The 14,921-nt window shown below is 38.4% G+C and overlaps 1 protein-coding gene across 3 annotated transcripts in view; it reads left to right on the top strand.

The window, feature by feature from the left end:
• The window catches only part of LOC145980294 (uncharacterized), a 224,749-nt gene that overhangs the window by 129,993 nt on the left and 79,835 nt on the right, over positions 1–14,921 (top strand). For all 3 annotated transcript variants that reach the window (XM_083113312.1, XM_083113313.1, XM_083113314.1), the window contains 4 exons: positions 2,047–2,219; positions 7,271–7,416; positions 9,325–9,531; positions 11,278–11,474. In XM_083113312.1, coding sequence (XP_082969438.1) covers positions 2,047–2,219; positions 7,271–7,416; positions 9,325–9,531; positions 11,278–11,474 — 723 coding nt within the window. The remainder of the gene's footprint in view (positions 1–2,046; positions 2,220–7,270; positions 7,417–9,324; positions 9,532–11,277; positions 11,475–14,921) is intronic.

The raw sequence follows: 14,921 nt of genomic DNA, 5'->3' as shown, positions 1-14,921 counted from the left end.
TAGAACAATTTTTTTTGCATTTTTCAGCCTTTTTGGCGTTTAGATCATTTTTCATTACTTTTTGTTTTTTTTATTGCATTTTTTAGACTTTTGTTTTTCTCCTCTCTTGCTGTTTCTTGATTTTTAAATGCATTTGCTAGCATAACTTACATATTTAAATTTCCTGACATGGTCCTTTTAGCAAGTTCGCCATTAATCAAAAATACAGTCAATGGAAAGGTACAATATTATTTTAAGTGAAGTGTTTGGCAATGCATTAAATAAGTTATTGTGATACATTTATTTTTCCTGCAGCAAACTTAAAACACTTTGTGTGAAGGCTTGCTGGCCTCTATTAACGCATGAATCATGTGTTTTTTAAGTAAAATTAGTCACAATATTTTAAATCAAACATGATCAGAAAGATGTACGCGAAACACTGGCCGACTACTGTATCGTGGAAGGGCCACTCTGAAAGAAGACGTATTTTATGTAACATTAAAGTAGAAATAAAGAAAACTAAATTAGTACTTAATTGCTTTTATCCCTTTGCTTCAGTAGTTTGAACCTCCTAACAACTACTCTCTTGTAATTTATGAAAAATTCAAGCTCCCCTATTCGGAGCGAAAATCTTTTTAAGGTCATTTTTTGACAATTTTTGGGTCATCAACTTTCGAGTCCTAGTAATGAGCTGATTTTAGAGTGTATTTTAAATTTACTATAACTCACATTGTATCTAAAGATATATGTTTGGCGGTTAAGCGGAGATAGGTAATTTACTCTGATAAGCTTACTTTTCATTTTTTCCGCGATCGATTTTGCCACCTGTCTGGTGGCTTGGTCAGGTGTGGACTGTCTTGCTGCGGGCAACATGGTTCCTTCTTCTCCTGCTTGTGGCAGCACTATACCATGTTTGTTACAACCCATCCCGGTTCCTGCGCTAGCTGATCGCTGGCTTTTCTCCGTGCTGGAGAAAGTCAAAGTCAGGCACCCAATTAAAATATGCAACGTGGCAACAGCGTCTACGTAAGCATCTCTCTTCTGGCTTCCATTCGCTCCTCGCTGTCCAGCAGATGGTTTTTTTCCACGTTTCTCATTGGCACCGAAACTGTCGAGCGATCCCTAGCGTGGGAAACGGGACAGGTTCTAACAAACGCGGTATAGTTGTGGCAGCATTAGTTGATGTGGTCCATTCACTTTCCGCCATTCTGGCGTGGGTGTGGTGCTTCCTTCTTTTGCCGCACATCGAGGTTTTGGCACTGTAGGCATCAGCTCTCGGCCTCCATGTCGCCTGCAGCAAGACAGTACATGCCTGATGAAGCCACCAGATTGGTGGTAAAATCGACCACAAAAAAAAATTGCTCAGAAAAAATGAAAAGTAAGGTTATCAGAGTAAATTACTATAACTCATCGTGGACAACCCCTGTAAGAAACACACTGATTATTGCAGAACTGGCATATACTGTATATGATATTTATAACCAATAATAATAATAAAAATAATAATCCAGCATTGTTATTGAAAACTCAAATTGGAGTGGCTTTTCACATTAAATCTGAATTGAACAATAAATACTTGATCAAGGTTTCTCAAATAAAGATGATTGTCTGTTTTCTTCTAGTAAGGACTTGTACATGGATAAACTTCTCTCTACTTTCACTGAAGCAATTGGTGGATACTGAAAGCAAGCAGTCTCTCCTTGATTTAATTCAGTCAACAAAAGAAAAAAAATATCTGGCAAATCTTGAAAAAAAAAATAGGGCTGGATGTACTTTTATTTCCTGGAAATCTTGTTTGAATATGTGTGGACAAGCGTTAACAAACATAATTATTCAATAATAAAATTTCAAAAAATAACCAAAAAAATATGCCATTGCCATCCAGAAAAATACTCAAAACAAGCCAAAGTTTCCAAAAAATTACATGTCCATAAAAATGATGATAAATTTTAAAAAATCCCAAATAAAATTGCCTTTATTTAACCAATTATTTCATGATACACATTTTCATGTATGCAAGCAATTTTTCAACCTTTAAATTTGAAGATGCAAAATAATATATTTCAGGTGTGGTGTGTGTGTTGGAGGCAATACAGGCAAGGGGAGTTCATCTGGCTTGGATAATTGTGCCGTGTGTGACGGGGAGGATAAATGCATTGGATGTGATGGTGTGGTCAACAGTGGATTCAAGACTGACTTCTGTGGCAAGTGCTTAAGTACAAGCGACCCAGAGTGGAACAGTGAGTGAAACTTTTATTGTATATTATTATTTTGTGTGAAAAGAGTAGTATGGGTATAGATAGAATTGATATACCTGCTGCAGATGGAGGTGTAATCACCAACATGCTCTAGCAGCCTAGGATCTCTTTCTCACAGTTCCCTAAGTATTTCTAAGGCCTCTCTGATATAGTAGATTACACTGCCTCGATGTAATTAAGTCTTATAGCTTTCGTATTGGCAAATGGGAATCCCCAATGACATAGTGGCAACGTTGCCTTCTAATCAAGGGGTCCCAGGTATGATACCCAGTGAAGGCACATAGTGGTTCGGATCAAACTTTAAACTGTAGGTACAGTCCCGATTAGCCTTTCTGTACATAAATCAGATTTAATAAAAAAAAAACTCCTGTTGGCAAGTGCCACTGGAAACTTCAATCAACGAAGACGATTAACTTTTGGAAGCCAATCTGGAACTGACCTGGTTGATATTCTGAGAGAAAGTCTTCATCAAGAGGCCCCAGGTTTGATGCACAGCAGAGTCACATGCTGAGCTTTCTGACCGAAGTGACAAGTGACACATGTTTATCTTGGAATAGAGCCCTTTTGAACCGAAGTGACATGATAAGCTTTACTTGTCATGCATCACTCAGATGGGCTGTTTTCTCAGTACTCCATACTGGGCATTGTGTCGCATCTGTCTGTTGTTTATGCATGTGTTTTGCTTTAGACCGAAGGGCCCTATGTCGCTTGTCACTTCAGTGAGAAATCCCTGTGACTCCTGCCGCTTGTTGCTGTGGTGTAGATCCAGTCCCAATTAGCCTAGCTAAGCATACAGTGGACTTAAAAACTACCCTAATTTAAGTACTTCTTTCAAATGATTAAGCACAAAAGATGTGTGGATTAATTTTTGACATTCCTTGATAATCATTTGCTCATTCTGAGATCATACTCACAACTTACCACTCAGTGACAATAACTCTTTAATGGATGATTAAAATGTATTGTCTTACAGGGTGGCTACTCACTGGGAATTCCTTGAATTCCTGGAATTATGCGTGAATTATTGGCTCTGGGAATTATACGTGAATTCTGCGCGAATTTTTCTCCGTAGACGTGAAAAGTTGCAACTTTTATTAACCCAAATCACATTGAATTTACGCATTGTATTTACAAATGCCCTGCGGCAAAATTATTCACAGTTTAACTTTTATTTTTATCGAAGAAGGAAAAGAAAGATGCATGGAAAATAAAATAGAATTCTCTAAATCCATTAACTTAGTTATTTAGTTACTTTTCAGAACAATCTGTCTGACAGACAGTAATTATTGCAAAGGTATCTTGAAGTTGATTAGGTAAATTTGAGTTTTTAATTCTTGTACAATAGCAATTTTTCGTAGATTAGTACGATTACGGCCTGTTTCGCCTTATCCCGTTTTCACCCCCCCTCTCAATACAATTTCAAATGATTTATGTGACACTAACTTTCTAAGGTGAAACGGGACATCCCATTTTGCCTTATCCTGTTTCGCCTTACACTCAAAAATAATCCCATCAGGAAATATTATCAACATGAAGGGTCATTATTAGGGGCATGCATATTTCTAATTTCACGAAAAAACGAAATTTGAAAAAAACACATTGTAGTGTTAATTTTTCATGTTTTTGAAAGGTGTGAGATGCATTTTGTGACGATGTTTTGTCACGAAATAATGCGAAATGAACTGCAAAATGCAAAATTAACTCTTAAACACGAAATTTAGGGTTTATTCACCGACGTGACACCTTCTGAGGTCTGAATTATCCTGAGAGTTATGCAATTCCCGGAAAATTGATTAATTCTGCTATTGATATTGGAGAAGCAAAATTGAACTCCTTTACACAGAAATAAACTCTGATAACTACATAAATGTGCTATTAGAAGTGAAATGTTAATTCTGTGGAATAAGTGTAGTTTTTAAATTAAATTTAGGATTATATTCACAATTTTAAAACCAAAATGTCTTTTATATACCACTTTGCATCCAATTTTTCACCGCTATAACACCGATATTTTATTTTGTTTACCGCTTTTGAACCCGAAATTGACTCAGTTTTTGTACCGAAATTTTGCTTTTTTATTTACCAAAAATATGTGCCTCTAGTCATTATTATTAATGTAATAAAACCTAATCTAACCTAACGCTGACAAGAACAATAACTTGATATTAACAAAATGTTTTTGCGTATGTTAATAACATTAATATAGTCGATAATATTCCCAGGTGGGAAATTTGTAAGGCGAAACAGGATAACGTGAAATGGGATGTCACATTTCGCCTTAGAAAGTTCGTGTCACATAAATCATTTGAAATTGTATTGGGGGAAGTGAAAACCCAATAAGGCGAAACGGGAGAACACCATTAGAACATCCCATGACATTTGTGACTTGTGTTATTAGATGTATTTCGTGTCTGAGTATGTAAAATGGAATCACACAAACCCTTTATATCGTTATATATTTGTGTGTGTATGCGTGTGGATTGTGAGAAGCAGTAATACGTAAGTTTGAAATAGAGAAGACATCTGCTTGTAGCCTTGAATTTTCGGAAAGTTTGCCTTGAAAACCATGAATTATGCTTGAATTTCATCATGGTAATAGAGTGACCACCCTGTCTTACTGCTTGGCAAACACAGGAGATGTACTACATAGAAATTTCATAAATAAATGCAGGATCAACCAGGACTGAAACCGGAGTCAAAGGTATACCTTAGCTGCAGGGAATTGTCTATGCAGTACATACCCTGGGGCCCGACCCTGTGGCCGAGCGGTTAGCACATCGCGCTGCGACGCCAAGGGTCCCGGGTTCGAATCCTGGTCGGGCTTGGTTGTTTGTGAATGTCCATTCATCAATTTCATCCTTTCATCACTCATCCTCATCTTCGCAAATTAGCCACGAGGCACAAAACGTGAAGTAAAATAAACTAAATCAATCAATCAATCATACATACCCTGGGTATGCCAAACAGTAAGGTAATTTATGTCTCTGCACTGGGAGAAATTAGGTACTGGCAGGGACAATTCCACACATAAAACAGCAAGAGTGAAAAATCAAGTGAAACCAGGGCTGGCGTGGTAGCTCAGTTGGTAGAGCAATGGCACAGTACACTTAAGTTTGAGTCCTGGTCATTTCTTGCTGAAATTTCTATGTAAAATATATTGCATGTCCACATGAATGAATGGATGAATGCATTACTTTAAAATACTTTAATTTTTATTACATACTAGCTGATAGCCTGGTGTTGCCCGGGTATTTATTTATCCCCATCTTCTATTAGACAGGAATATAATGAATTCTAACTATAGTGTAAAATGAACTTGGAGTTGAACGGCATTGGGAGTGTCACTATTCATCTCAGCAGCCCCAAAAACTATGGATTCCACACTAATATCGGTCGTTTTACATGTCACCCCCCTTGGCACCCCCACCCCTAGGGGTGCCAGGGGTGTCTTGGAGTTGAACGGCATTGGGAGTGTCACTATTCATCTTAGAGACCCAGAAAACTATGGATTCCACACTAATATCGGTCGTTTTTGATCATTCTTACATGTCACCCCCTTCCCACCCCACCCCTAGGTGTGCCAGGGGTGTCTTGGAGTTGAATGGCATTGGGAGTGTCACTATTCATTTTAGCGACCCCGAAAACTATGGATTCCACACTAATATCGGTAGTTTTACATGTCACCCCCCCTTGCCAGCCCCACCCCTAGGGGTGCCAGGGGTGTCTTTGAGTTGAATGGCATTGGGAGTGTCACTATTCATCTTAGCGACCCCGAAAAATATGGATTCCACACTAATATCGGTCGTTTTTGATCATTTTTACATGTCACCTAGTAACAAATAACAGAATTAAAAGGTTCACCTTGCTAGACATTACTGTTGCTTTTATTACCAAGGACTATTTTACTGTACAGTATGTTACATGTTCGACAGTGTTCAGATTTAAACAAAGAAATATCTGAGTGTACAAGGGAACAAGCGGATGATGTGTACAAACAATCAAGACAGTTGCGGATCATAACCATACTAGGGACGTTCAATATATAAGTTTCCCTGTGCTTTAAAATATTGTATAAAGCAATGCCGTTAAAGAGAAGCACATGTTTGACAAGCACCATCCTTCGTCTACAAGGAACAACAATCTATTCGGTATCAGATGTGAAGGCGCATGTGCCCAAGGCCAAAAAGTAAATGCTTGTTCGGAAAATGCTGGCTCGCATCATAAGGAGTTCAGAAGCATGGATGCTAAGGGTGTTCTGCTTATGGATTTTTTGGAACGAGGAAGAACAATTAATGCTGACCTTTATTGTCAAACATTGGATAAACTGAAAAATGCAATTCGACATAAGCGACCAGGTCTCCTGTCAGCTGCTGTCATTCGTCTTGACAATAACGCTCGCCCCCACTCAGCAGTGCAAACACAACACAAAATTGAAGAATTGGGGTGGGAACGGCTGCCCCACCCTCCATACAGCCCCGATTTAGTGCTGAGTGATTTCCATCTTTTTCCGGTGTTAAAGTCTGAATTGCAAGGTTACCATTTCGGAACAGATGAAGAAGTGAAGCGTAATGTGAGAATAGTGCTCAATAGCCAGAGCCCTGATTTTCTTGCAAAGGGTATGGACAAATTGGTGCAACGGTGGGACAAATGCCTGAATCTCTATGGGGATTATGTGGAGACGTGAGGAAGGATCCTCCTATACATGTATGTATAGTTTTCTAATGTATCTTAAAATATAAAATATTTTACAGCATACGGAAACTTATATATTGAACGACCCACGTACATTTGTGATTATCTGAAAACAGTTCGTTTGCGACACCATGTTTATTGAGACCTTTATGCTTCTACTATCATGTACTTTTCACCCTATCAGTTTGCGCTATCACTTCTGGTATACCCCGCATACATGATATGTAGGACACTGTCCACAATTTTAAAACTACACTATTAGAAGGTCATGTGACATATTCTTTAGGTCAATTCAATATGGTAATTTACATACAAACAGATAATTTTACCTTCATTTCCAGATTGCCTGAGTATTGCTGAGGCAGTGCCTTCAGTCCTCGACAGAGCAGTTATAAAGGAAGGATTTGTCAACCTTTATGGGGCTGGATTAGACCCAAACAAAATAACAGAAGTTCAATGTGATTTGACAAGAGTTGATGGAAGGGAGGTAAAGTATTGTATTATTTGGTTATACAATATGTTAAAGGTTTATACCATACATTACTGTCATTTCATTTGTCACTATGGTTAAGACTATTTTCCTATAGCTGTGAACTGAAGTGTGAAGTGAATTGAAATGCAATTAATATTTCTTCTTGTATGTGTGTCCTGGGTAAAACATGGATGATTAATCTTATCCTCATCATTATAAAGGGTGTTTCATAAAGTGCAATAACTCAGCCAAAATTGCATGAAAGTTGACATTTTTATTTTTATTATTTTACACATTCACTACGATTTAATAATTGAAAAGTGTCCAGCATATGCCCGTTTGCGATTTAAAAGTGAAAAATGATGTCTGGCATATGTCCATGTGGCATATTTCTTCATTTCGCATGATCGGTTGCTTTGATCTCTTGCATCAACTGAACCTTGTAAGGGTGTATATAAAGGTATTCTTTCAGTATTCGTTTCACTGAGGATACCGATATTCCCAACTGTTGTGAACGACAGTGAAGCGACTTCGCGGGACTAACATTTACACTGTCTTGCACTACTGCAATGTTTTCATCTGTGCGATGACTACGTTTTCGCCCAGGCGAATTTATGGTTGCCACTGACCCGGATATATCGAATTTTTTCACCAACCTCCTAACTGTTGTTGCAGTGGGGAGCATTGTTATGTCCGAAGATAGCGCGAAGATTACGAAGTGTCTGTGCATTTCTGTAATGTGTTTTCAAGATAACAACGTGTTACTCGATAGTGAACTGCTCCATGGCAACTAAACTGAATAAATGCCAACAAATTGCTCAAGTAATGATCAGAATGATCAGAGATTATGAAAATAATAAGAAAAGTGTTGCCAACCTTCAAACAAAAATGACAAGCGATTTAAAAACTGCGCACTTTATGAAATACCCTTTAGTTATCCTAGAGGGATGGAAAAACAGCCTTAAATAACAAAAAATACAAATAGGTATTACATGCAACCAATTTAAAACCCTTAATAAGCTAAGCTTCATGAAAATATTGCGTAAGGTTCACTGAAAAAATATCGTTCACTTTTCTCCCACCTGTTTGTACTTGTAAGAATACCCTGCTGCCCAAAAACTAAAACAGTATAAAAATATAAAGTTAATTTTGTTTTTAGTTATTGTACTTTTCTGCACTGAACTGTCATTTCAGTTTTCATTTCCACCTGATGACGAGGGGCTTGAAGGGTAAGAGAAGCATAACCTCTCCTTCTGTGCTGCAGTACCCAGCACAGTTGTTGAAGGTGGGATCTACAGGGTGAGTGAGAAGTAACTAGACATTGAAAATTCCATATAGTTTTTTGTAATATTTAAGCAATCTCAATGAAACACACTGTTCATATACATTATAGAATAGGATTACATATGTGCCAGCTCAGAATTCAATGTAGGTACCGGCCAAATCCACCAGCTTCCTCCCACAAACGGGGATGGGATTCTTCTGTAGGAATTCCTTCGGGACGTTTGTAATAACATTCCGAATCCGTGCCTCCAATTGTTCCACAGTGCAGGGTTTTGTCTTGTACACTTCCTCCTTTGCCCAGCACCACAGAAAAAAGTCATAGGGTGTGAGGTCTGGACTTCTGTCAGGCCATTCATGAGGTCCTTGTCGTCCCAGCCATCGTCCCGGAAAGATTCCATCCCAGTTCGTTTGAGGAAACTGGTGGATGGTACCGGTGCTTACATTGTATTCTGAACTGGCACATATATAATCCTATTCTGTAACGTACAGGTCTACAGAAAGTTTCATTGAGATTGCTTAAATATTACAAAAAGAAACTGCAGCAAATTTTCAATGCTTAGTTACTTCTCACTCACCCTGTATGTAGCTGAGTTATGATCTGTCGTATTGACATGCTCTTTGTTTCTTCCTTATTTTCAGAACTTTAGAGTGAATGAGTCGATCGTGCAGGAGGCTTGTCTAACTCTGGAGTTCACCTTGCCTCCTACTGGAACCTACAATGCCAAGTGCAGCTCAAAAGAAGGGGAAATACTGTCGGAGGGAGTTTCAATCGACGTTGTGGACAGCAAGCAGCTTTCCGTCACTGCAGTTCACCCTACAAATGCTGTGGTGGACGTACCAATAGAGGTTGGTGGCTCTTGAATGGCTGTTGATGTAGAAGTAATGCATTTGCTTGTAGTTATTCTTGAGAGATTACACTGCAGGAGTGTTGAGTTGTTGTTGATGCTGTGTTCAAGTTGTTTACATTGATGACAATGCCAGTGGAAAATTGCCAATAACAGATTAGCGTACCATTCTGACATAAAATAACAAAATTCTTATGAAGATCATGAATAATCATAACTTGGACAAGTTCAGTTTTGGAAGGAAACTGTGATTTTATAATGCTATTGTACACTCAAAAATGTTTGTTACATCTTTATATTTCACAGGAACAGTAAGAATATTTCCAAAAATTGTGCAGTGAATTACAGACTATTTACACAAATTCTATTGAATTGCTAAAATTAGGGATGGGACAGATAAATTGGTACTCTATTGATATCGGCCGATGTAGGCATATCAGTTTAAATATCTTATAATTTAGTGCAAAATTCTGCCATTTTGTCATAATTTTTATGGATAAGTTCCATGCCCTACTACTACTACTTGGGGTCTCCCCGATGGCACAGTGGTAGCATCGTCGCCTTGTAGTCAATGGGTTCCAGGTTTGATTCCCGGTGGAGGCACATACTGGTTCGGATCCCACTTTAAACCCGGTTAGCCTTACTGTGCATAAAGTGTACTTAAAACACCAATTCAACAACAGCTCAATGCCTTACTTTTTGGAAAAATTAATTTCTAAATATACGTCTTTTGCACTGCAGTCACTTGGAAACCAACATTTGTTAAGGAGGTCAATGAACCATTCAGATTCTTCAAGGACCATTTGGAATTTTATATTGGATTGGTAAAGTATTGGTAATCAGTATCGGTAAATTTTATATCGGTACTTTATCGGTATCAGCCAAAATTTCATATCGACCCATCCCTAGCTACAATTATTGTTGTATGTTGTTGTTGGCTGATACGAATACAGTTCTAATCAATTTGACTGATTCCTAATGTCTTTGTGGACATTTCGCTTCAACCGCTTCTTGTTGAAATTGGTCTCCAATAGAAAGTAGTATTTGTAATGGCCAAGCCTTGATGATCCACATGTTTGATTCCCAGGGTCGGTGACATAAGCTGAGGTTTTTAGCCTTTAATGTCTCTGCGTAAGTTGCTCTGGGGCTCATGCAGCTTCACACAAGTAGGGGTGGGGTAAAGGTGGCTGGTGTTCCAACACACAACTCCACTTTGACTGATGGAAAATGTTTGTGAATCTACCTCCCCACCTCAGAACCATCATTGCAAGGGAGCATGCATTGCACAAGGGCATAGTTTTACTTTTTTTTATCTATTTAAAAAGAGCCCTTTTTTTAGAAACACAGTGTTCATTACTCTATCAGGCATTGAACTCTCACTTCATATTGATGTGCCAACAGAAAGTTGCCCAAAAGTACATTGAAGGAAAGCAGGGCTTTTGACCTGGTGAGGTTTTACCTGAAACATAGACAGGGCAGTCTCAGATAAACCCTGATGGTTGGTCACTCTAACATCAGATCATGATGAATAATAATAGTAATAATTGCCCACTTTAATAAATATAAAGTGGGAAAGAGTGCTCTATATTTCAAGTATTTAATTGAATAAATAATATCTCTCTCTCTCTCTCTCCCCCCCCCTCTCTCTCTCTCTCTCTCTCTCTCTCTCTCTATCTCTATCTATCTATCTATCTATCTCTGTGTGTGTATTACATTATATATTCTACAAGAGTATTAACAATTGCAGGTTGTTCTGACAGTGCCAAATGTAACAGCAGATAGTAATATCTTGTGCTTTGTCTGTGAGAAAGGCAGTGACATAGTTCAAATTATATCCACAAAAAGTGTACAGAATGGAGAAGTTACATGCAAGCAGTATGTTCCAAAGAAAGCCAAGATAATGGAATTTGGAGTCGCCGCAACGGATGATGCAGCCATGGACAGGTAAGGAATTATTTTTCAGTTTTTAACTAGAAAATATGGACCAGGTAAGTGTAGGAAAGGTAAGGAATTTTGTCAAATATATTTAGTGCATAATGTTGCTACACATTGCATTATTGTTGCATTATTTTTAGGGGTGTGCGGGATCTTGAAAAGTACTATCCCGATCCTGACTTTGGGAAATGATTTAATGACTTTTCGGGATCCGGAACAGTTGGGAAAATCAAAATGGTCATTTTTTAAAAAAAGTGGTTAATTCTCGATGTTTTCTCCATTGTAAGTGTCTGGAACTTTTCAGAAATTGTTCGTTTTTATTCCAGAAATGCCAAAACAATCACTTGAGGTGAAAATGTCATGTAGAATTCGAGATTTCCAGAGTGACGGGAAATTTCAAACATTTCCTGTACCGAAAATTTCCTGACAGCTGGGAAGTTGTGAATTTTTACCAACCCGAATGTTGGGGTTTAAAGAATTTCCCATCCCTACCAAAAAATGTCTGTCCCACACACCCCTAATTATTTTTCTACATAGCTGCCATATTTGAGAGGTTGAGAGCACAAGTGAAATAACTCCATTCAAGACAGTTTTGAGTAAAATGTACATTTAAATAACTTAGTAGTATGTTTATCTGTTGGAACACAAACATAGTGGTGCCTCTATGAGCAAGAATTTGAAACTTAGGAGATACAGCACTGAAATGTTAATAATAATAATATATCATTTACAAGTAAGTTTCGTGGAAATAATTTAGTAACTCACGTCTTGTCTCCTTATCTTTGTTTTGCAGTTCAGTGTATGCTGTTCTCCCACCTAACCCTTGTCAGAATACAGTCTATAGTTGACACACATTTCCTACAAACACTACATACGAGGTTTGGCTACAAAAAAAAAACGGATTGATGTTGCTATTGGCAAACAACGAATGCGCGAAGGTTGAGCAATGCATGATTCTATACTACCATACCCTGCCTACAGAATGACTAATTGCCCTGGGTGCAGGCCTCTCAGTTTTGCTGTGGCACTTGAAAAAACGGAACGTGCGTCTGTGCTCCGTCGGAACAATGCTGAGTATTAAAATGGAACAGCGTGTCAATATGAAGTTCCTTTACAAACTGGGGAAATCCGCAACAGAAGCGTACGACATGTTAAAATCTGTGTACGGGGATGAGTGTTTATCACGCACACAAGTGTTTGAGTGGTTTAAACGGTTTAAAGAAGGACAGGAAATGATCCAAGACAACCCACCTTCAGGACGACCGTGCACGTCGAAAACGGAAACAAACATTCAAGAAGTGAGTGATGTGATTCGAAAAGATCGTCGATTGACCATTAGAGCAGTTGCTGAAATCACAGGAATAGACAAAGAAAGTGTTCGACAAATTTTACACGAGAATTTGAACATGAGTAAAGTGTGTTCAAAACTTGTGCTAAGGAACCTGACATTGGAATAGAAGGAAGCTCGAGTGAACATTTGTACGGACACTTTGAAGAACATTGAAACAGACCCTACATTCTTAGAGAGAGTGATAACCTGTGATGAATCGTGGTTTTTCACGTACGACCCTTCACAAAGCGCCAATCAATGCATTGGAAGACCCCGAGTTCGCCACGTCACAAGAAAGCTCGCATGAGCAAGTCCAAATTCAAAGCCATGATGATTGTCTTTTTCGACATTCGAGGCATTGTGTACGTTCACTGGGTACCCGAGGGTCAAACTGTAAACCAACATCATTACATTAATGTGCTGAAAACCCTTCGTGAGCGAGTAAGAAGACGACGACCTGATTTGTGGCAACGGAAGTCATGGATTCTGCACCAAGACAATGCTCCTGTCCATACGGCCCTGTCAGTGAAGACATTTTTGGCTAAATATGGCATCCCAGTGTTAGAACATCCGCCGTATTCGCCGGACCTTGCTCCCTGTGACTTCTTTTTATTCCCCAGAGTGAAGTCCGCCCTAAAAGAAACCAGATTTGAGACAGTAGAAGCTGTGCAAAGAAAAGCGACGGATGTAATGAACATGATCTCCGAAAATGACTGGCAACACTGCTTCCAGCAATGGAAAATTCGCATGGAGCGGTATACAGATCGTGCAGGGGAGTACTTTGAAGTAGATAAAGTTCCTGTTGTACAAAATGCCGAATAAAAGATTTCATAGCATCAGTCCGGTTTTTTTCTAGCCAAACCTCGTATATCCAAATAAGAAAAAATAAAGCAAAACAAAATACATAATAGTAAATAAAGAAATAAAGACCAAAGAAAAATGTATGGACAATTGGAAATCAAATTAAAACTGTAAATATACGGTATATAAGGAGTATAAGTATACATATAAAATTACCTAAAACTAAATATTAAATACCCATACACACACACACACACACACACACACACACACACATATACGAGGGTTGGGGAGAAAGTCATGGCAACCCAGTAATAATTCGACAATTGAAGTATGTATTAAAAATTTGTTATATACAACTGAAAGAGTATCCATTATGGATATTTTGTTGGTAGGAATCATGAAGAGAAACCCAAGCAACCCTGTGACATACACATGTATTAATGTACAAGTTACAAAAACCTGTCTGATCCTGTAACATACACATGTGCCCATGTTACAAAAACTTGTCTGATTATGACAAACCTTCGAAAGTTTTTTTTGTATTCCACCATCGAAGAAACACACTGCAGAGCAATTCAGTCACTCTTGTCTCTTGATCACTTCCTAGATTATATAATCTCACCAAAATATCTTTAAGGAGAAAGAAACAAATGATGGTTGCATGAAGCAAGGTCAAGACACTGTGGATATGATATGGTATGAGAAACCGGTTCATCACCAGGCCAAGGAACAGGCGCGTCGCCTGATAATGTTCGCATGAGCACATGAACACTCATGTATAAGTCTTAAATTACGTACATATTAAATGCACACACACATACGTATATTTATTCGAAAAAATACTATGTTTGATGTACGAGTGTATGCACACAATTTACTCTGACATGACTTCTTTCACGTCTGATAACTTTTTTAAGATAGTTGGTAACACTGACTCCCACGGTGTTCCACGGAGGGCGTTGAGCACAATTGCTGTACTGACAGCTAAGGGACTGTTGGCCACTATACCCCGACGATGTTCACTTCGCTGTGCGAACACTGATGCAAGCGGAAATACTTCTTACATTAGGTACCAGAGTGCAGCATATTCAAGGCATGTCTAGGGAGACTCGAAAATGTCTGTGCTACATAGTTGCAAACTTTAGCGAGGGGAGAGGAACAATTTCCCCTAGGTCCTTCTTGTATTAATTGAATTATAGCGTGAATTTGGGGGAAAATTGTTGAAAATAAATTGAACTGTTATTCTCACTTTTTCAATTAAGATGAAGTTACAAGGGAGATGACCAAATCTGCATTCAGTACGAAAACATTATTGTGAACAC

Source organism: Lepisma saccharinum, chromosome 27, assembly GCF_977018435.1.
Source record: "Lepisma saccharinum chromosome 27, izLepSacc3.1, whole genome shotgun sequence".
NCBI lineage: Eukaryota > Metazoa > Arthropoda > Insecta > Zygentoma > Lepismatidae > Lepisma > Lepisma saccharinum.
The sequence above is the reverse complement of the archived record's forward strand: the minus strand, read 5'-3'. Positions and strand labels throughout refer to the sequence as shown.